This window comes from Vipera berus, assembly GCF_964194415.1.
Source record: "Vipera berus genome assembly, chromosome: 5".
Taxonomy (NCBI): domain Eukaryota; kingdom Metazoa; phylum Chordata; class Lepidosauria; order Squamata; family Viperidae; genus Vipera; species Vipera berus.
Genome location: NC_138207.1, coordinates 64439908 through 64464089, shown reverse-complemented (window position 1 = coordinate 64464089; position 24182 = coordinate 64439908). Strand labels below are relative to the sequence as shown.

The 24182-nt window shown below is 39.7% G+C and overlaps 1 protein-coding gene across 1 annotated transcript in view; it reads left to right on the top strand.

Moving 5' to 3' along the window:
- LOC308668568 ((E2-independent) E3 ubiquitin-conjugating enzyme FATS) overlaps nt 1–24182 on the top strand; it is a gene marked incomplete at its 5' end in the record, with an annotated part of 195044 nt that overhangs the window by 129798 nt on the left and 41064 nt on the right. The window contains one exon of the mRNA XM_081328573.1: nt 5500–6583. Within this exon, the coding sequence (XP_081184699.1) occupies nt 5500–6583 (1084 nt within the window). The remainder of the gene's footprint in view (nt 1–5499; nt 6584–24182) is intronic.

The following is a 24182-nucleotide window of genomic DNA, read 5'->3' as shown; positions in this document are numbered from 1 at the left end:
AATATTAATGAAGGAGAAATCAATCCCCTGTTGAGCATGTTTTTCTCACTTTAGTTCTCTTGGGATCATAGCCTCTGGACATAACCCACTGAGGAATTCTCAAGAACAAGTCCTAACAGAGTAAATTGGGGTGACCTTATTTTTTCACTGGATTGTACTACAGGGGAGAAAATTTGAGCTGTATAATTTAATATGAAGATATTCCATTTCTCTCCCCCCCCCCAGTTTGCCCTACTGCTATATAGAATGAAAGTGTATTCTCATTGCAAGTTTTTTTTTCCAAAATCTGAGGGAACACCTGCTGCCAGTATCAAGTTCCCTTCGTCCAGTGCGCTCCCACAGGGAGGGTCTTCTCAGGGTGCCACCGGTAAAAGACTGCCGGCGGGTAACACCCAGGGGGAGGGCCTTCTCAGTGGGTGCGCCTGCCCTCTGGAACCAGCTGCCCGTGGAGCTGAGGACTGCCCCCGACCTCCGTTCATTCCGCCGGGACCTGAAGACCTGGCTCTTCGAGCTCTCTGGCCCAGGCTGAGAATTTTAATTCTAATTTTAATTGGGGGTTTTTACTTTTTCAGGGACTGTTACAATCTTTTTAATTGTTTTTAATTTTTGTATTTCTTGTTTTAATTATCCTGTTAACCGCCCTGAGTCCTTCGGGAAAGGGCGGTATACAAATCCAATTAAATAAATAAATAAATAAAATCAATTTTGATCTTGATTATTCTCCAGCAAATTTCTGAGTAATTCAATATTCAATATTTTATTATCTGTACTTAGGACACAGTGTTATTTTATTTTATTTGGCCTTTTTTATAATATTTTGTAATTCTATGGTTTTCACACTTTCGTGTTTAATGGTGGTGCTCTGTTGCTTTGTTAACTAAGTAATTTTCTGCGAATCTTTCAATACTGGTAGTCCTCAACTTACGACCACAATTGAACCCAAATTTATGTTGCTAAGCGAGACATTTAAGTGAATTTTGCCCCATTTTGCAACATTTCTTGCCATAGTTGTTAAGTGAATCACTACAGTTGTTTATAAGATAATTGTTAAATGAAACTGGCTTCCCCATTGACTTTGCTTATCAGAAGGCTGCAAAAGGTGATCACATGATGCCGGGACACTACAGCCATCATAAATATAAGACAGTTGCCAAGCACCTGAATTTTGATTATGTGACCACAGGGATGCTGCAACTGTAGTAAGTGTGAAAAACAAGCATAATTCTTTTTTCCCCCAGTGCCATTGTAACTTCAAACCGTCACTAAATGAACGATTGTAAGTCAAGGACTACCTGTAACTATTGAACTAGATAGTCTATTAAATTGGCAATTACATCTCCATAACTGCTTACCAACAATCCAGAAGTTTGTTCCAAACGTTTGTTCTAACTAGGAGTGTCATATCACTCAGATTGTTGGGGGCAATTAAGCTGACTTTGTAATAATGCCGCTTGGGGGGTGGTGTGAAAGCCCTAATAAGCAGGCATATACATAGAATGAAGGCTACTGCTAAGCTTGTAAGCCGCCCTGAGTCTTCGGAGAAGGGCGGGATATAAATGGAATTAAAATAAAAAAATAAATAACTCTTTAATTAGTGAATTCTTTAAAGTAACAGCATATTTTTATGACTCATGAGAAAGCTTGAAAAACATTAAGTTACTTTAAAAAATAGTAGAGAAGTTCTGTTCTTATACGGGATCCGAAGCATTTCTTTGAAATAATTACTCCCTCCTTTAAAAGAGCCAAAAAACATTTTCACTGAGATTTTATTTTTGGGCACACAATTTAAACAAAGCTTTGCTGAATTTTAAATCTTCATAGAAAACAGTAGATGACTCCTAAAAGCTCATTTTCCCAGTGTTTTAATTTGTATTGCTTTGTTCTTAGATTAGTCCAGAGTCTAATAGTATAATTCTGATTTTGGGTGGGTATATAAATATTTAATGCTAGATGATCCACATAAATTGAAAATTGGCAAGGCACAAAATAGCGTACCAATCTGTAAAATATACATGTAAATAAAGACTAGTATTCTAATAATAGACTCTGTTGCTATTGTAGAATTTTTAACTTATACTCCATGAAAAGAATTATTCAATTTGCGTTTGTATTAATCCTAGTTGGATGAAATTTTATGTTATTCCCAATTAACTTTATTTTCCATCATAGGACAAATGTGAAAATATTGAAAAATACAAAAAAATGTTTTAAAGTACCGTATATACTTGAGTATAAGCCGAATTTTTCAGCCCACTTTTTGGGCTGAAAAATTCCACTTCGGCTTATACTCCAGTCAACAAAAAAACTTACCGAGGACTTGTGCGCGGCCGAGGCTTTGGTGCTTCCGGGATCGCGCGCACCTCTCCCAAGCCACCGCCGTCCGAGACCTGCCGAAGTTTGGGGAGGTTTGGGGAGGTGCGCGCGCACCTCCCCAAACCTCCCCAAACGTCGGCAGGTCTCCGTTCCTCCGCGCCCTGCCTGCCTGCTTCTTTCCGCAGCGGAAAGAAGCAGGCAGGCAGGGCGCGGAGGAACGGAGACCTGCCGACGTTTGGGGAGGTTTGGGCGCCTCCCCAAACCTCCCCAAACGTCGGCAGGTCTCCGTTCCTCCTGCCGACGTTTGGGGAGGTTTGGGCGCCTCCCCAAACCTCCCTAGGTCTCCGTTCCTCCGCGCAGACCTGCCGACGTTTGGGGAGGTTTGGGCGCCTCCCCAAACCTCCCCAGGTCTCCGTTCCTCCTGCCGACGTTTGGGGAGGTTTGGGCACCTCCCCAAACCTCCCCAGGTCTCTGTTCCTCCGCACAGACCTGCCGACGTTTGGGGAGGTTTGGGCGCCTCCCCAAACCTCCCCAAACGTCGGCAGGTCTCCGTTCCTCCTGCCGACGTTTGGGGAGGTTTGGGCGCCTCCCCAAACCTCCCCAGGTCTCCGTTCCTCCGCGCAGACCTGCCGACGTTTGGGGAGGTTTGGGCACCTCCCCAAACCTCCCCAGGTCTCCGTTCCTCCTGCCGACGTTTGGGGAGGTTTGGGCGCCTCCCCAAACCTCCCCAGGTCTCCGTTCCTCCTGCCGACGTTTGGGGAGGTTTGGGCGCCTCCCCAAACCTCCCCAGGTCTCCGTTCCTCCTGCCGACGTTTGGGGAGGTTTGGGCGCCTCCCCAAACCTCCCCAGGTCTCCGTTCCTCCGCGCAGACCTGCCGACGTTTGGGGAGGTTTGGGCGCCTCCCCAAACCTCCCCAGGTCTCCGTTCCTCCTGCCGACGTTTGGGGAGGTTTGGGCGCCTCCCCAAACCTCCCCAGGTCTCCGTTCCTCCGCGCAGACCTGCCGACGTTTGGGGAGGTTTGGGCGCCTCCCCAAACCTCCCCAAACGTCGCGCAGACCTGCCGACGTTTGGGGAGGCGCCCAAACCTCCCCAAACGTCGGCAGGTCTGCGCGGAGGAACGGAGACCTGGGGAGGTTTGGGGAGGCGCCCAAACCTCCCCAAACGTCGGCAGGAGGAACGGAGACCTGGGGAGGTTTGGGGAGGCGCCCAAACCTCCCCAAACTTCGGCAGGAGGAACAGAGACCTGGGGAGGTTTGGGGAGGCGCCCAAACCTCCCCAAACTTCGGCAGGTCTGTGCGGAGGAACGGAGACCTGGGGAGGTTTGGGGAGGCGCCCAAACCTCCCCAAACGTCGGCAGGAGGAACGGAGACCTGGGGAGGTTTGGGGAGGCGCCCAAACCTCCCCAAACGTCGGCAGGTCTGTGCGGAGGAACGGAGACCTGGGGAGGTTTGGGGAGGCTCCCAAACCTCCCCAAACGTCGGCAGGAGGAACGGAGACCTGGGGAGGTTTGGGGAGGCGCCCAAACCTCCCCAAACGTCGGCAGGTCTGCGCGGAGGAACGGAGACCTGGGGAGGTTTGGGGAGGTGCCCAAACCTCCCCAAACGTTGGCAGGAGGAACGGAGACCTGCCGACGTTTGGGGAGGTTTGGGGAGGCGCCCAAACCTCCCCAAACGTCGGCAGGTCTGCGCGGAGGAACGGAGACCTGCCGACGTTTGGGGAGGTTTGGGGAGGCGCCCAAACCTCCCCGAACTTCGGCAGGAGGAACGGAGACCTGGGGAGGTTTGGGGAGGCGCCCAAACCTCCCCAAACTTCGGCAGGTCTGCGCGGAGGAACGGAGACCTGGGGAGGTTTGGGGAGGCGCCCAAACCTCCCCGAACTTCGGCAGGAGGAACGGAGACCTGGGGAGGTTTGGGGAGGCGCCCAAACCTCCCCAAACGTCGGCAGGAGGAACGGAGACCTGGGGAGGTTTGGGGAGGCGCCCAAACCTCCCCAAACGTCGGCAGGTCTGCGCGGAGGAACGGAGACCTGGGGAGGTTTGGGGAGGTGTCCAAACCTCCCCAAACGTCGGCAGGAGGAACGGAGACCGCGCGCAAGTCCTCGGTAAGCTCCGGGCGGTCACTTGCTTCGCGTCTCCTGAGGGAAGGGGGGGCGACTGGAACGGGCATGTTTCCTCGCCTGCTGGGCGCCGCGATTTGCCCGGGGAACGCGCGGGCCCCGAATGGCAGCGTGGAGTGAGGAAGCGGACAGCCAGGGCTTCCCCGAGAGCCGCGGCCACACAGGGTATTCCTGTGTATTTAGGCTTGCAAAATGGCGGATCCAGCCTCCGCCGGCGGCGGAGGCTTGCAGAACGGCGGATCGGCTTATACTCGAGTCAACAACTTTTCCCAGTTTTTGGGGGTGAAATTGGGGGTCTCGGCTTATACTCGAGTCGGCTTATACTCAAGTATATACGGTAATTGCTTTGTTTAAAGGAAATCAGTTTAGATCAAGCACAGTGGTTGTCATAGTTAGAAAACTGATTTTAGGTCATGTTGAAAAGGTTTGGGACATACTGTATATCCCCCTGCTCATCATTTGTGTCACCAGTGTGATAAACAGATGTGATAAACAGTAAGAGAGCTATATATTTTTACAAGCACAATAGAAGTATTGTATCTCTTTCTCTGCCAGTCATTCTTGATGCTTTTATGCAACTGCATTGAACCAGCTTCCACAGAAATGCTGCATAGAAAATAGCAGTCCACCTACGTAATTCATTTTGCCAGGCACTCAGAGTGTAAGTGCTTAAAGTGCTTTAATATTTCAGTACATCGGCATGAAAACACAGGGTGATTTAGATTATAATCTGCAATTGACAGTTACTATTGGCATTACATTGTTAAACAAACACAGGGCTGCATATCCAACTGAGCAGATCAATTAATCATTCAAAATAACAGTTCTATGAAATGTGTAATTTGCACATAAAATTGTATTTTTACTTTTCCTTTCACAGACCTCTGTAAATGGGTTTTGCACATTTCTGTTTTAGAAATTACATAAACAGAATTGGGGAAAGAAAGATATAACAAGAGGTACAATGTAAAACTTAGCATAGATTTTACTATAATTTTTTTCCTCACATACATTTTTCCTTTGTGTTTCCAGTTTACCGCATGTTACTTATTTGGGTCTTTTCCTCTGCAGGTCTCCCTTCCATCACAAAATGCAAAAATGATTTCATCTCTTCTCATTTCACAGACGATTGATGAAAATAAATCAAGGGAAAATAAGACTGTTTTCCCTATGCAGTCTGTAATCACCCAATCTGATGTTTATCACATGAACCAATCTTTGGCTAATCATAACTCAGTCAACATTAATACAGCATTCATATTTCTTCCAAGAACATTAGGATTCCAGACAACTTCTGAGGGAAATGTATTTAATAGCAAAGAAGAGAAACAATGGAAGAAAGGTTTTGCTTCCATTACAATCACTGCTAGGAGAGTTATTCCACCTTCGAACAATAAAATGCAGAGAAATACTTTTGCCCCTTCTTGCTTGGAATGCCAGGAAAAAAATAAGCTGCTAATAACAACAATTCCCGCTTCAGATGTAACTGGCTTAAGTAAACTCTCTAAATCTTTGCATTCTCAAGCACACAACCAAAATCGAAGTGTCAGTGGAATAAAGGTTTCTGAGTCTTGTCTGCAGAGATGTAAGGGGCAATCTGGCTGGATTTCCAGCCCCCCAAAGAGAATGATCCTCTCAGATAACACCCATAAGAAGCAGACACCTCTTTCTTTCACTTCCAGTGTCTACCTCACTATTTCCCAACAGTGTCCCAAAACAATATATTATGTAGACAAGTCTCTTTTGGTACCTCTTGATCAACTTCGGACTAATACTCAAAAAATGCATCGGTCAATAGTGTCTTTTAATATAAATTGCAGTTCTCAAAATACAACACCAGATGGAGTGGATAGTTTAGCTAATGGAGAGCTAATCACAAAATTACTTAAGTTCCCAGTGGATCATAAGACATCATTCAAAGCAATTTGGAATGCAGATCTCAAAGATAACTTCTTGGATAAAAAACAGAGTCTGGAAATTGAATCTTTAGGAACCAAAGATTTCTGGAAAAATGCCTCTCCATCTGAAACTCTGTCAGTTCTGACCAGTTCTCAGGAAACTGATAATTTAAGACAAATAAAGAAGAATGATGTACCTTCAAGTGATAATCCCAAGACATTATCTGGTTACATTCCTCATTGGGCTTACTGTGAAGGTAAGTAGGTTAAAGGGATCCTAACATAATATATGAGATATCAAAGACTGTCTAAACATTTATCAATTATGGGTTTATTGTGGCAGAGGCTAATTTTTTTACAGATTCTCACAAGAAAGTAAATATTACATTGTCATAAAAGGTACAGGTATTTTTTTGGTATCTTGTCCATCCTCCTCTTCCATGCAGAAATAAACATCTCGTGACAGGTGTTCTCCCTTATCTGATAACCTCCAGGAAAACGGAATTCACTATTGGTCAAGGCAGTTTATTTACAGCTTAAAAGGTCTTCTTTCTAAGGTTCATTTTGAATCTCCTTTCTTTTAATTTCAACTTGATTGATTCCCCCTTGGAATCTAGATTCCTTATCATCCCAGAAGCTTTCTTTTGAAGTCTCTCTAGCTTCTCAATGTTCTCTTTAAAATGCAGTGCCCAGAATTGGAAATGCTACCCTACATGGGATGTAATAAATGCAGAGTACAAAGAACTAATTGCTTTGTTAATGCAGCCCACTGGTTTTATTCGCTTGGATATTATGAATCTGAGAGCCATTCAGGAAATCTTATGTTTGTGATTTAATTATTGATTCATTAGTATTCCAACACAGCCTTTATTTGAGATTTTTTTTCTATCTACAAATATTGGGGTGTCCAACTGTACAAGTAGTCCTTGACTTACAATCAAAATTGAGCCCAATTTTTTGTTGCTAAGTGAAACATTTGTTAAGTGAGTTTTGCCTCATTTTATGGCTTTTCTTGCCACAGACGTTAAGTGAATCACTGCAGTTGTTAAGTTAATAATATGGTTGTTAAGTGAATCTGGCTTCCCCATTGACTTTGCTTGTCAGGAGGTGACAAAAGGTGATCACGTGACCCTGGGGACACTGCAACCATCATAAATATGAATCATCCAGGCATCCGAAAGTTGATCAAGTGACCATGGGGGTGCTGCAACAGCTGTAAGTGTGAAAAACCGTCATAAGTCACTTTTTTCAGTGCTGTTGTAACTGCGAACAGACACTAGATGAACGGTTATAAGTCAAGGACCACTTGTGCAAGGGATAGGTTCCCAGAATCAAAGCACTAAAATATAAAGTGGTCCTAATGTTATAGTGCAAGGTCTATTGATGCAAATACAAGTTATGTAGCCACAGCTGCTAAAGCAGCAACTAGTGAGGAATAATCATCCTAAAATTTAAAGCTGGTAAATGCTCCCATGCCCAGGAAAAGCTTTGTATAATTGTATGTGGGAATGATCTTAGGAGACAGGAGGAAGGGTTGCAGACTAGACAGTCGTCATGCAAAAGCTACGCCAATTCACAGAAGCAGAGGGAAACATTTCAAAAGGGACTTTCCCTAGTTTTCTGAAGAGTAAGAAGAGTAAAGGAGAGAGGCTTGCAGGATTGATGTTAGCTCTTTGAGGTAGTCCAGACAAGAAGCACACCAATGAATGTTAGCTCTACTTTTATTGTAAGTATACATTAACAGAATAGTTCAATTCCTCTCCTTATTTATCTTCACTCTCCAGAAAACTAGAGAGGGTCCCTTCTGAAACACTTCCCATGCCCCCCGCTCTGCTTCTGCAGACTGAGATACCATTTGATTGATGATTTTCTAGTCTGTGGTCTTTTTTTTTCCCCTCCAAGGTCATTCCCACATACCACTACACTTTGGCAGAACAATGATCTCTTGCATCCCCACTGTCCATCCAAAATTGGCTCCAAAGTGTTGGGGAATTCAACAGAAATGCATAATTGTATACAAAAATAAATGGAACATTTAATACTGTTCTACCAAATGTGTCTCTGAATACGAGAGGCCCACATTCAGGGTAGAAATGGGGATGTCAGTGTGTTGGGTACTGTAGTCTGTCATGATCCAGGCTAAAGCACACCATTATGCATTTACATTTCACATCAGCTCATGTTCCCTTTAGCTATTTTCCCATCTGAAAGCCAAAATTAGCCAAATTTGCTTTGATTTTCTGTGGCTATGGTACCTCTATCTATATACTACTAAAACACTTGTCTTTAACTGGGCAAAATGGTGCACTGTAGGGCAAAATCAAGGTACCCCAAATGGCTAATTTACATCTGTGTGTCGTGTCTCCCATGGACTGAAATTTGGCAAATGTTGTAAAACATTTTATGACACACACAAAAAAAGACCATTTTACGACATAATACAAAATGTGATAAAACATTTCCTGTGATCAACCCCCGATAGTGGACTATGCTATATAATTCGACATGGGCTGGTTAACTTCCTGAATTTTAAGAGCTTTCCAAGTACACTAGGAGTGTTGTGACTGCTGAAGACAATGAGGAATCTGGTAAGGAAGTCTCTCTTGACACAGTGACCCAACAGTTTGTCTGTTATATTTAAAAACGAAAGTCAAAATATTGCTCTTAGCACAATACTTATCAGGCATTTGGAAATGTGCCCGTAGAGACTAACCCACAACATGCCTATGAAACAAACCAAAAGGATCGCATCTAGTAGACATCTCATTACTTTCAGTTATCTTTGGGTTATTTACAACAGTTCAACTAGCTTTTGAAAAATGAGGTATGAAGTAAAACTATAAAGAATAGTTAGATGGAAAAAATAGAAAACATGCAGAGTGAATTTAGGTGGGTAATACAGCATTGACTTTCACAGGAAGTAAGAAAAAATGTGCAAGAGAAATCAGAAGGCAAGTCATGTTCTTTCTTTCCTGAGGTACAAAGTCTGAATAGGATGATTGGTCAGCTATATTATTTAAAGGTTCCCTAGGGTGATCAGTAGGGACGCGGTGGCTCAGTGGGTTAGGACGCTGAGCTTGTCGATCAGAAGGTCGGCAGTTTGGCGGGTCGAATCCCGAGTGCCGCGTAACAGAGTGAGCGCCTGTTACTCGTCCCAGCTTCTGCCAACCTAGCAGTTCGAAAGCACGTAAAAAATGCAAGTAGAAAAATAGGGACCACTACGGTGGGAAGGTAACAGCGTTCCGTGAGCCTTTGGCGTCTAGTCATGCCGGCCACATGACCACGGAGACGTCCTCGGACAAGCGCTGGCTCTTCGGCTTTGAAACGGAGATGAGCACCGGCCCCTAGAGTCGGAAACGACTAGCACGCATGTGCGGGGGAACCTTTACCTTTACCTTTAGGGTGATCAGTATCAGTTTGCCTACCCTGTAATTCCTTTGTTTGTAGCTGCATTTGAAAGAACCATATGTTTATTATTTGTTTTAACAATGTTGACACAATGTTGCAACTATAAATCCTTGCTGTAGCCCACTTGTATCTCAGTGGTTGTTCCCTTTGGCCCCAAATTGTTAAACATTGTTAAAAGAAATCTTGTAACTGCAGAACTATTGGAAGTTTTTAAAAGATTTTGCTTTTGCTTTTCTTTTTCTTTTTTAAATCTTACTTCATTTGGGAGGTTGCCATTAAAAAACAAGCAGTAATGAAACAATAATTAAAGACAGGAGTTTTAATTCTTCAAGAAATGTTTGTTTGCCGCTTAAAAAACTAATTCCATCATGGAAAGGATTAAAAGATAGTTCTACTAAGCATTATTCACAATAAAATGATTATTAAAAGAAGCTATTATGGTCTTTTAGACAATTGGATTATATAGTTAATCTGGGCTGTTTTTGTCTCCAAATTTGTAAGTTCTGCAAATTCAAAGCAACCATTTATTTTATTTTATTTTTTTAAAAAAACCATTTCTGCAATGCCATTACCATTTTTATTTTTCAGACAAAATAAGGAGATATTCACAGGCCTCATACTGCCATCATGCAAATGATGTGAATTATGCAGTACACTTGAGTCATACCATGTGTCAAGAAATAGGCATGGTAGGTCTAGGACTGTTCTTTATTGTTATAGGCTAGAATAAAGCCTGCCCCAATTTTTATCTGCACCATCCAATACCAAACAAAATCAAGGTAGGGTAATCTTGAGTTTCTTTCTCATGCTTTTTTTCTTTCTCAGGATTGAGTAATCTTTTCTACCAGTCCTTTTTTTGAAGGTTCACATTCCCAAAGCCATTCCTTCATATCACTTCTCCCTGCTGCATGTGAAGATAGACCCCAAAATTCATCGAAAAGTGACCCTTGTCCTGTTTTTTGTTTGGCAACTACTTGTGGACAGTCCGATGTGCAGGAAGCAAAGAATCTTTTGCATCCTGGTGTTTATTGTATGTCAATATTGGCAGCAGTTCAGGAAACTGAGATGTGGAGGGCACGCGGGGAACAGCACTGAAGGAATGTTTTTTTCATTCTCAGTGCTGAATAATATTTTCAGCTTTCCCTTAACAATTTGCTGAATGCTTCCCCTCTCCTAAAGCCAGATTTACATTCCTTCAGGTTGCAACTGATGCGAATTCCATAATTACTCTACTTGGCACAATTATGCTAGGGGCACATTTTTTCCCCTATTTATTTATCACATTTAGAAAGCATATAAATATTATAACAGAAAGCAGATTAAAACAAGAATAAAACATTTAAAATTCAGAATTAAAAGGCAGGCGAAGGCCTTCAAGGTGTGTATCTTTATGGCCCCTAAGAGAGTCAGCAGAGCCAGGTTTTCAGATATTTCCAGAAGGCCAAGCAAGTGGGGGCCCATCTTGTCTCTGGGGGGAGAATGTTCCAAAAGGTGGGGGCAAGCACAGAGAAGGCCTCCTCCCATGGCTGCCTTTAACTGTCAAAAGCTGCTTGATGTACTACTTCTCACTTCACCTAGTTTGTCATCTTAGTTTTAGTGGTTTCAGCTGGTGGAGTAGCTATTGCTTTAGTATATGGGATACAAATTTATCACAGTACTATGGTAGCTCCAGTCACTTTTTCTAAGGTAGTGGCTCTTAAACTCAGGGCAATGAGCCCCAAAGTCATATCCTGGGAGTAATAGGGCAATTTATAATTGCTTGTTGTAAGTCAAGGATCCAGTTTGGACTGCCATTGCTGAGGTGCTTATATAAAACAATAGACTCTAGGTTTCTGTCAGGGTAATAACATTATTCAAGACTGGGAAAAGAGTAATTGGTCAGAGAGTTGTTGAATCACTGATGTAGGGAAATGACCATTCTATAATAAGTTTCACAAATGCTAAGGGAGATATGTTTTTTTTTTAAATTCCATTTATATCCCGCCCTTCTCCGAAGACTCAGGGCGGCTTACAAGCTTAGCAGTAGCCTTCATTCTATGTATATGCCTGCTTATTAGGGCTTTCACACACACCCCAAGCGGCATTATTACAAAGTCAGCTTATTGCCCCCAACAATCTGGGTCCTCATTTTACCTACCTCGGAAGGATGGAAGGCTGAGTCAACCTTGAGCCTGGTGGGATGCGAACCTTAATATATTAAACACTAGAGCAAACATCATCCTACCTTGTAAATTAAACATGCAATCTGGTTAAGATCAATTTGTGCTCTTATTAGTAAATATGGCCTCTTTGATGCTTTACAGCATTTTCTAGAGATGTCCTACAGGCTATTTCCAGATACTATAGAAAATGACTATATCATAAATCTCTGCTACAGCAAAGTCCCTTTCTTCCCTAGATTTTGATTAACCAAGTTTGGAAACCTGAAAGAAACATTTCTTAGTCAGCGGGGTAAAACATTAAATTGATACGAGCCTTGGGGAGTGATAAAGATGGGACACTCCTGAGCATAGCCATTTAAGGGCACTTCAATAACCCCTTAGTTAAGTCTAGAATGGTGATGAATCAAGTCCCTTCCAAATATTCCAGAAGTTCATCCAGGCATCAGGTAGCTTTCAGGAGTTCCTCTACCTTTCTCCCTTAACAGTCTCCCAAATAGATATTGTCTGAAACATTCACTTTTCTTTACAATTCAACTGAGATATTGTGTAGACCAGTTTCCTTGGCCCTATATTGTTTTAGGATAGTCACATAACGACAGCCTAGTATGGAGTATTGTCCCTAGGAGTTCCACTTTATTCTTCTTCCCATTAATGCTGGATCAAGTGCAAAGAGCCTTGGATTTTCCACCTATAAACAAGCTCAAAGGGTAGAACTCAAGACTTGGATATGGCACTGTCCAGTAAGCAAACAGCAACTAGGACAAGTTGTTTTAGAATGTTGAGTAACACATTTGTGGCTGCTAGTCCCCATAGTTCCATTAAGCTTTTCAGCTAGGCAGTTTGCCTAAAAATGGTAAAGGACAGACATCAATTCCTCTATTCTGGATATTATGCATAATTGTATCATCACTTCTGACATTTAATTTATGGCAGATTCATTGGTCGTCTCAGGCACTCTATCCCAGCATGTCTGTTAAGACTTGACTCACACATTTGGCATCAATGTGGCTTAGAGTCATCGCATCCATTTGTTGTGTCAGCCATTTGAGGCAACACAAGGACTACTGGAAATCTATTTTATTGCTGTAGAAGTATAATTACAGAATCTTGAACTCCTGTCAGAGTTTCCTTCTACCCCTTCTAATGCCAAACAGAACAAAGGCGTGGTTATGCTGATTTTCCTTCTCACCCTTCTTTCGCAGGGTTATGCTGATGTTTAACAATTCTTGCATCTCTTCTTAAGGACTCTGCACATGGAGTAGCATCATCTACTGAGGCTCTGATATGCTACTTGTCCCTGGGTATCTTCAGATGCATTGGTCCCAAAATATCTTTTGTTATCCTTTGAAAAAGTATTTATCAGTAAGGAATATAAATGGACTTTAAGTAAGGGCAATTCTCCATGAACTAGCATGTGTTATAAGATTTCTCATCTTTCCTACAAGGCCCCCCCCTCCAGTGGAAGTTTGGAGCCAGTCTATGTTATAGATTATACCTATCCCCACATGTCTTCCTGGATAATTCACTATCTGAGCTTGTCGATCAGAAGGTCGGCAGTTTGGCGGGTCAAATCCCGAGTGCCGCGTAACAGAGTGAGCGCCTGTTACTCGTCCCAGCTTCTGCCCACCTAGCAGTTCGAAAGCACGTAAAAATGCAAGTAGAAAAATAGGGACCACTACGGTGGGAAGGTAACAGCGTTCCGTGCGCCTTTGGCGTCTAGTCATGCCGGCCACATGACCACGGAGATGTCCTCGGACAAACGCTGGCTCTTCGGCTATGAAACGGAGATGAGCACCGGCCCCTAGAGTCGGAAACGACTAGCACGCATGTGCGGGGGAACCTTTACCTTTACCTAAGGGAATAGATGGATACAATGGCGCATCTATCAGGCTCTATTCTTGTCTATGCTACCTTGCACATTACTTTTGCATAGAGAAACATTTAATGAGGCATTATTGTTCTCTGGTTCGTTTCTGGAGTAATATTTTATTTATTAGTTAGTTTGTTTGTTAAATTTATATGCCACCCATCTCACTTGCCTACCGTAAGGCATATATTTCTTTAATTTCTACAGTTACATTGCATTCTGTGCAGAGACTGTCTTTAGTGATTTAGTATTATGAACAAAATTCAAATAAATAAAAAGTTAACTTATTGCTAGTGTATTAACTAACCATTGCATCCTGTATACTCTTATAAACCAGTCCCGATCTAACTTGTTTATAATCACTCTTACATAAACAAAGCTATTTTGTGCAAATTTTGATAAACCCATTTAAGTCAGCGTCTCTTCCAATTTTCATATTCTAACCCAAGCTGTGGAATTCCTCTGATCTGTGACCAAACAGCTGTTAATGCCTTTAAAATCAGTTCAGTGTATTATAACCATCATGACATTTCATTTGTATTTTCTTTCAGTAGGCTAAGCTGAGTAACTGATAGGATTGTTCACCCTTTTGTTTGAATGGATCTATCTCACAATGTTTTTGAAATTATTTAAAGTTTTTTTTTATATCTGTAAGGATCAACATCTGCCTTTTGAGATACCAATGCCATAAGTATGCAGCTATTCATTTCTGTGTATGTTGATTGTTATTTTGTTATAAAGGTGTAAATATAGTACCTAAATCAAAACTTGCAATGTTTTAAGACACAAATGAATTAAACTGAATGTCAGTCTTCCCTACAAATATTTATTTATTTATTTATTTATTTATTTATTTATTTATTTATTTATTTATTTATTTATTTTAATTCCATTTATATCCCGCCCTTCTCCGAAGACTCAGGGCGGCTTACAAGCTTAGCAGTAGCTAAATATCACAGTATCACTGTCCATGATGTTTGATATTGTTCTCCCAGTCTGAAATTATCTTTGAGAACCAATAAGTCAAATTTCTTTTTACCTGCTTATGTTTTGTTCACTTGGATAAGTACTTAATCTAGAATCAGACAGCTTTTCTTCTTTAAATGTGTTTTTCATAGCATGATATCTCATTTTTTCCCCCTCTGTGGCTTTAACATTGGCATTGTCTTGCCCCCAACTATAATTTAGGTGGCTTTATTCTGCCATTTCCCAAACTGCAACATACTTGATAGCTGCAAAATACTTAAGAGAGCAAACAGAGTCATTATAAGATATCATTATGCTGGCAGCTCTTTCTATTGCCACAGAAAGAACTGGATTTCACTAAATATTGTTGCAGCACTTTTGTTGCTGATTCAGGAGATCCCAGTTTGTTAGCAACTTAAATATCTAACACTTCAGTATCCCTCAGGGCTTGGCTGTTTCTGTAATAATAACAGCAATCAAGATTCCCTAGATATTGCACCAACTGGTAACTCAAAAGCAATTAGATTTGTAGAAACTGAGTCAATTGTTGATGATGACGCTGAAAGGATGTTTCAAAAATAAATGCCCAGAAATGAGTAATTCTTGATTTTATTTCCTCAAATTAAAAAGTTCATCTTTAATAATAGAAGCTTAGGAACATTTTTAATGCTTTGGTTGAGTAATACTGCATCAAAACCTTTCCTTACAAAGTCTTAAATAATTGTCAGATACGGAAATAAAATTGTTTTAGTCTTAGAAAATCTTTCCAGAAAACCTGCAATAGATATTGGAGGGCACGCAACTGTGGAGAAGAATGAGTATCCCCAACATTCCCCATTAATGGCTGCGATGGGAAAAGGAATATTAGGGGTTACAGTTCTACAACATCCAGAAGGCCACCATTCCCAATATCTGTCTGATTAGGAATAATAGTCAAAACAATTTGGATGCCGACAATAGTGAGTTACCCTGAAACTATTAAATAGGACAAACAATTTGGGCTCTCAACAACATTTTTATTTTATTTAGGGAGATCATAGATTGACTGCAAAATTCCAGATGACCAGTTGTGGCAGTAAAGAGGTGTAGGAAACATTTTGTGGCCCAGATACAGCAGATATAATATAGTGTATCATATAGTGTACATCTCTAAGGGCTTTTCTGCACTGCTCCATCACCCCTCCCAGACCATTTTTAAAGGGTAGGGGTAAATGATATGACTTTATACTCAGTTCCTTCCAACTTTGTAAATGCCCCTCTGACATTTGAGCACATTTTCTTGCTGCAATTTTTAAGCACGCTTTCCCCTTTTATGTTGCCTCGAGCAGTCTTGTCCGTTTTGACTAGTGCACTTTACTTCGCTCCAGGCTATCCTTAGCACTTCATTGCCTGCTTTGCAGAGGCAGAAATGGCCCTTCAACCTGAGTCATGGTGACCAAAGTCTCTAATGTCTTCCAGAGCTACATTTACCAGGAATGTTGTGGTAGCTCAATGGTTATATGTGCTGTATAAAGGGAAGATTGTTTGCTTGAAACCCAGCAGACGCATTTAAAAATATCCTTCTGAGATACTTACTTCTTAAGAAAAATATCCAATTGGGCATTGTTTCATTATTTTTGCAGTCATAAGGTAGAAGGATTTGATCCTCACAGAAATTAAAAACAACTTCTGCCATGTTTCCAATCAGTAACCACCTCTTACAATATTAGACAACACAGTATCAACAGTAGAGACTTTCACATTTCTGGTCTGTAATCTCCCAAGACTTGAAATAGACACCTAAAAATGAGAACCATCGTTAAAAAGGCACAACAAGGAATGTTGTTCCTGCGTCAACTCAGAAAACTCAGATTGCCCAAGGATCTGCTGATAACAATTCTACAGAGGAATTATGGAGTCTGTCATTTGTACCTCTGTAACTGTCTTATTTGGCACAGCAATCAAACAGGACAGGTACAGACTTCAATGGATAGTTAGGACTGCAGAAAAAAAAGCAACTGCAATGAGCCTGCTTTCCATGGAGGACCTGTATACTGCACAAACCAGAAAGATGGCTGAGGAGATATCTACAGAGCTCTCACATCCTGGATATAAACTGTTTCAACTTCTCCCCTCAATACACCCTTGTATTTATTGGCCTCTAAACAATCTTGAAATAACTTCCAATACTTTTTATAAACTCTATAACTTTCTGAAGTAGTTAGAGTTTTTTCTGAACTATATATCTTTCACTTCTTTACTTTCTTGTTTAAGTTGTAGTACTCTGAAGCTCATTGTGCTTTTCCCCCCCCCATAAAAATGATGGATTTGATTTTATGCAGGGCTACTGTTTTTATGACACTAGATAGAATATTTTATAAACAGAATTTAATATATAATTGAACAATAGTGTTTAACAGCTATGAAGTTCTTACTTAGCAGTATGTTTTATGACATTTTATGACATTTTGTATTATATCATAAAATGTTCTATAAAAGTTGCAGAATTTCTATGCCACACTCACAGGCCCCTAATTCTGTAAATTTTAATAGTATGTTTTCTTTCCCATTGATGAAAATATTACAAATATTCAGAAAGAATATTATTTCCTAGGTTCAAGTAAGCAAAGATATGTAACAAATATGGTTGTACCTTAAGAATGCTAATTATTTTAAATCCTGTGACTTAGTTGTATGTTCCTGGATTCCAACCTTTAAGTCTCCCATCAAAAATTTGTTCAATGCTTTATTACGGTTTTAAATAAGAATTCAGGCATACACAAAATACAGCCTTAAACATGTGATACACTAGTGCTGTAATAAACAAATGGGCCCCGCTGGAGGTATCATAAAACAACAGGAGAGCAGAAATTTGCCCCCCATGTCACCTTTAGGATTCTGTTAGCCAACACACACACACCACACACACACACACACACACTTCATCTGGACGATCAGAGATTTTATCTCCTGTAGTAACTTTAAATAGATATTAGCATAAAAACCTACATTGTAAGAATATGCACTTTAACATTTCCTAGATTTGCACAGACAAAGTCTCTTGGTGCCTGAAAGACTGTAAAATCTGCCTTCTAAAATAGCTGAAAGAAAAGCATTAAAACAAGTTCTGGAGAAGGCCCAGGGTAGTGATTTCAGATAATCCCCGAACTGTTTTAGACTTGCTGTTATAGTTCACTTGATACAGCCTGACTGAATTCTTGTTGTACGTAACTCATTGTTTCCAGTCTGCTTAATCGCCTTCTTAACCTTGTCACAACTGGATCTTAAAAAGTAGGATAAGTAGGAAGGGTGGGAAAGGGCCCTGATTGCAGCCCACCAGAGCTGAGCAACTGTTTTTGCAGAAAACAGCTAAATTGCAGCAGGAATATATTTACATTCCCAGCAGATTATTAAAATTTGGGCTAGAAAGGAAGCATATTTCAATTTAGAGGGGTTTTTGTTTCTTTCAAGGACTGAAAGATTACTTGAAATTTGAAGCATCAAATGTGTTCAAATGATTATCCATATTTCAACAATCAGTCTTGCTGCTATTAGGAAAAATCACACCTTTGATAGTTTGCTGATTTTTCTTATGGTGTCATATCAGAGCCTTTATTAACCCTTGGGTTGATGAATAAGTGATACAATTTCAACACTGTCTAGACTCTAGAGCAACATTGGGAGGTGCTTTTTTGGACTTTCTGAGATGCAATTCTGCAGTTTTTCATAAAATTACAGAGAAGAGGCCTCTTTGTGATGAATATCATTTAGTGGGAGACATATTTCCAACAATCTCCTTGGATGAAATATTTGGATGTTAAGAATAATTAGAGTTCATATGTAGGAAGATGTTATGCTTTGACTACCATATTACAAAAGGCTAGCACCAGGCAAGATGTTTTGCTCCAAAGTCTACTTCTTTTCAGCTGAGTTATCATAAAAAGCGTCAAGGACTTTCTGATAACCTGGTTTAATGAATTATACAGTCTAGATCAGACATGTCAAACTTGTGACATCACGTGACGCCACGCTACATATCGGAACTTTTTCCCCATTGCCAGCAATGGGGTGGGCGCAGTTTCCTCATGACGCATCCCGCCCGTAGGCTGGCAGTTTGACACCCCTGGTCTAGGTGATTCCTTCTTCTGCTAAAATTTGAATGACTGTGGTATATTCAAGATTATTTGGAGGTGATGGTTCCTGTAGGAGCTTATCAATTTGTCTCAAGTTTTGGGGAAATAGATTTGCTGTTTTTTTTTCTATCAAATAAGTATTTGTCCATAATTTGAACTGATAAAGAATGGTTTTAAACCCATATGCTTTCCACTAGATGCTACTCTTGTATCTGTTTGCTCAGATTCTTGATTGACTACTACGATATTATGTTGGAATGCTTGTCATCAACTTAATAGCTAGGGTCAGCTGCTATCCAATAAACAGCAGCTGGACAAGATCAGGAAGCAAGATTTACACAGACTTTTGTAAGGTATCTTTATACTAGTACTGCAAGAATTATCAACTTCTATTTCTAGTGAGTTTGTTAAGGCAGAGTTTCTTCAAATGAATTCCGGTTGCTTGGAATTGCTTTTGTGAAATAATACACAAGTAGACTCCTTATCTATTTCTTGGTTGTTTATTTTTCTTGTTATTTGTCAATCATTATATGATGCCTCACAGATAGGCTCTCCTCTACTGCACGGGTGTCAAACTCGCCATGTCACGTGACGTGTCGTGACATATCACGACTCTTTTTGCATTGTCAGCAATGGGGTGGGTGTGGCTTCGATATGATGAAACCGGCCTGCGGGCCGACAGTTTAACAACCCTGCTCTACTGCATGTATAGCAGACTCCAAAAAGGATATGGTATCTATCTTGTTATTTGCTAATGAACTAGAGGAAATTCCAAATTCCAAATACCTTGTCTGCCCTTGACTTATTGGATACACAATTCTCTACTGTTTACAGTAGTAGATCTCAAAGGCAGCACTAAGACTAGTTTGGTATTATCTTCCAAGTTATTCACTAGCATACTAGATGGAGATTCCAGAGGTCCATAGAATCTCTTAGAAAATACAGTGCCTTTATTATGTGGTTGTCACTTTGGAATTGAGTTTGCATACGGAGACTCACACAAATAATCAGCATTTTGGTTTTTTTCCACAAGGATTAGTCTGTTGTCTCAAAATGGCCAACACCTTTTTAAAAATTGAAGATGTGCATTTCCTAATTTAAAAGAGCTATAGTTATCCTTCAGATGGAAATAGGATCTGATCAAAAACAAAAGCTTACTAATTGTGTTTTACATCCTGAAAGTCGAGAGCTCTGATTAAGGTCAGTCTCCAGACTAGCAAATAACATAGACTTCTAAGCATCCAAAGAATAAAAATTAAAAGGTGAAAAAAACCCCACTGTTTTAATATGGATTTTTTTTCTTCGAATATTTGACAACATAGCTATCTAAAATGTATTTGTGATGGCCTTTTAGAAATTCCTCAATTTTTAAAATTCTTTTAAATGTTATGCTGTTATCTGAGAAAGGAAATTTTGAAATGTGAATGTGGCAATGTTTTTATGAATTTTGCATAATTTAGAAAATAACTATGAAATAACATAGTTTAAAATAGTTTGAGATTGTATTTAGGTCTAGTAGACATTCTGTGCCTCATTATTTTAATTTTTTTCAGTTTCATTGGATAAAGTGTTGCATATTTATTAACTAATGCTAAATATTCTGGTGATTTTTTTAATGTAATCCTTATCTGTTATCAGTTTACTCACAGTTTATCCTGGGTGAAGTGCTGTTATAGAGATAGTTTTCACAGGTTTTGGGTGGCATTATTGCAATGTGATAGTGTGTTATGTGCTGTGTATAGAAGACTGTGACTGAACTGAATAATGTCCAAATGATGAATGATGTTCAGATGATTTCCATGTTCGATCTTGTTTTATTTTATAATGTGATTTTAGTGGTGATACATCTACAAATACGTTTTGTACCACTGATAGGTATATCACCTTTGCTCTGTATTCAGGGTCAGCGTAATACAAAATGACACTTTTCATTTATTAAAATATATTTATATTTAAATGACTTAATCCAGTTTAACATTGAGTATACAATATAAATATATAAAAAATTGGCTATCTTTTTAAATATCTCAAGACTATAACAGTAATTAAGAGCCTTGAGCAGAATAGTAATATTTCTGCCAAATGTTTATAGGACTTTGGCTTTTTATTATTAAGATACATTTTGTGAATGACATCACTGTTTCAGCCCCACTCTCATGGATACTATATTGACATCATCCTTTATGCCATAACCTTGTTCCAAATGGGTAATACTTAGTTTTTTTAATGTACCAGTGTCTTTCATTAACCTACCTTCAGTGAGCAGTGTGATGTTTACCAGCTGTGTGATTATATTTATCAGATGTCTTGTAAATTTTGGGTAAGCTGTATTTTCTCTAAAAGCTTTCCCCCAAAATTGTGTTAATGATATCTTTGGAATTATTTTGTTTAAATCATGTTAGATAGCCTGAGTCATTACACTTTATTTATATTAAATACTATTTCAGCAATATTTATTTATTTTATTTATTTATTTATTTTAATCCCATTTATATCCCGCCCTTCTCCGAAGACTCAGGGCGGCTTACAATTTAAGCACAAACCAATGTGCTTAGCAAATAGAATCTTAACTCAGAATATTTTGTTTATGTATCTTTTAATCAACTGGAAAAGATTTTTTCCTAAAAATGTAATTGCTAGGTATAGCTAAAGTTTTGAAATCTTGGAGCCTTTAAAATAATGTTTATTTAGTTCTGCTGAAATACAGTATTGAAGACTTAATAATAGGTAATTTAATTTGGCACTTTTTGCAAAAAGGATGTGAATATTACATTTGCAGCTTTATCACTTTTGAGGTTAACTCTTGTCTTATAAGGGTGGGCTAGAATAGATCTTGCTATAATTGGAGATTAAAGCCCTGTTTTATTACAGACATGTTTCAATACTATAACAAAAACAATCCTATGAAAGTGTTCCTTTCAGAAATTATTTTGAATATTATAAATAGAATAGAAGTATAATTATTATTTAAACAATATGTGGGATCTCAGCTTAAATTATCACCAAATTAATTGTCTGTATCATAACTTTAGGGTTGTTTTTAAATTCAAGATAATTGTAGAATTCATGGAAAGCTTTGATTGTGTGATATAAATATATGTTATATTTCCTCTGCTGTTGGTGCTACTATTTTTTTTCTATTTCAAACTTATAATGATGGAAGAACAGAATTATCAAAATTGTTCTCTAGACATGGGCACTTAAAAAAATGGCAACCATGGGATTTGCTCATTTACAAAATTATTGCAACATTAAATGTGACATTAAGTATGGCCAGTAACAAAAGAGAAGTGATAAAACACAAATTATCAGAAGTCAGACATAATTCAGCAGGCAAGAAAAATATCACCCTTTAAAGAATGTGAACCAATCTGCTTTTCATTAAGGTTGGCAGATACTGGCGGTGATGAAAATCTTGGCAGGCATAAAAAGTATAAAAGACTGCAAGTAGCATTCATATAAAAGAAAATATCATTAACTGTGAAATTTATTTATTTACTTACCACAGTTATTTCTATACTGCCTGATTCACACATTCTAAGAAATATAAACATTTTGCAATGAGGACTTTGGCAAAACCAAATCAGTTCTGGGATTCCCCAGTCTACGGCTACCATAACATTATTAGTGGAGTTTCAATTAATTCAAAAGATGGAAGTTGAAGAGAGTAATGATATTTGATCCATGATTTTGGCATGTTGGTAGAATATTCAGTGATCCAGATATCAGAGTTGATCTTAAATCACCCATTCTAGGCTTCAATCTTTTTTTGCACTTTCCTTTCTGCTTCAACATTTGCCTTTTGTTTCTGCTGCTATTTGTCAATATCTAAAAGGCACTCTCTCTGTGTATAAACATACATATCTGAACTCTTAAAAGGATAGCAGCACAGGGACAAACAGAAGTCAGAAAGTAATAATGGAGACTATCCCCCCCAAAGAGAGAACAACTTTTGAGCTGCTATGGGAAAGTTCTTAATAGTTTAAGACAAAAACTGTACAGTACTAGAAATAGCTGCTGTGAAAAGAGTAGATATCTGTATAAATCAAATTTCAGTTTACCTTCAACTTACAAAATTGTTGGATTATGTGAACAACATTCTGTTCTTGCAGTAGCCAGTCAAATGGAAGCAGGGCATAAGTGTAGCAATATACTCCTACTTATTTGAATATACATATACCTGAATACATATAGGTAAAGGTTCCCCCGCACATGCGTGCTAGTCGTTTCCAACTCTAGGGGCCGGTGCTCATCTCCGTTTCAAAGCCGAAGAGCCAGCGCTTGTCCGAGGACGTCTCCGTGGTCATGTGGCCAGCATGACTAGACACCAAAGGCGCATGGAACACTGTTACCTTCCCACCGTAGTGGTCCCTATTTTTCTACTTGCATTTGTACGTGCTTTCGAACTGCTAGGTTGGCAGAAGCTGGGACGAGTAACAGGCGCTCACTCTGTTACATGGCACTCGGGATTCGACCTGCCAAACTGCCGACCTTCTGATCGACAAGCTCAGCGTCCTAACCCACTGAGCTACCGCATCCCTCATTGAATACATATACCCAAATACAAACCCAAATAAAAAATACCATGCAATTCTCTAACATGAGTTTGCTCTGGAGAGTCCCCAAACTATGTATGCTAATATACCATAAAGTTGAGCTAAGTGGAAATTCTTGACAGAATATCCCAGTTACCGGTACTTTGTGGGACTTCCCATTCTCCAGTGGGAAGTATTCTAGTTCAGGAGATGATGTGATGTGAATCTGGACTGCATGACTCATAACTTGGCAATATGGTTCTTATAGCCACAGCTGGGTTACTTCAAAAGTAGGGTCACCTTCCTAACAGCTCATTTATTATATGTTTAGATATTTCACATTAGCAGGATATTACTCTAATATGCTTTAGCTTTGAATCCATGTTTGTAACTTCCTTTTACTTAATGAAATTTGGATATTTAGAACACTGATATACATCAAATCAAAAATAATATAGTAGCAAAGATAACACTACAAGGTAAGAGATGTAAAAATATTCAATTAGTAAATTTAAAAAGTAAATTTTTCATGCCTGGATGAACAATAATTTCTTGATTTGGTGTCAAGAGGAAAACAAGATTGACAGCAAACTTATCCCATCTGAGGGGCATTTGAAATGTGTATTTGCCATGACATTGGGCAAAATAAAAGTTCTGTGTGTGGGTATTCAAACTGAAATAAATATGCCAGTTCCTACTTCATAATCAAAACTAGAACTTGCACACATAAACCAGCCCTAGTTCTCCATGTTGTTCTGGTTCTTTTCACAAGCATGGCCAGTAATCAAGGTCATGATGAGCCTGAG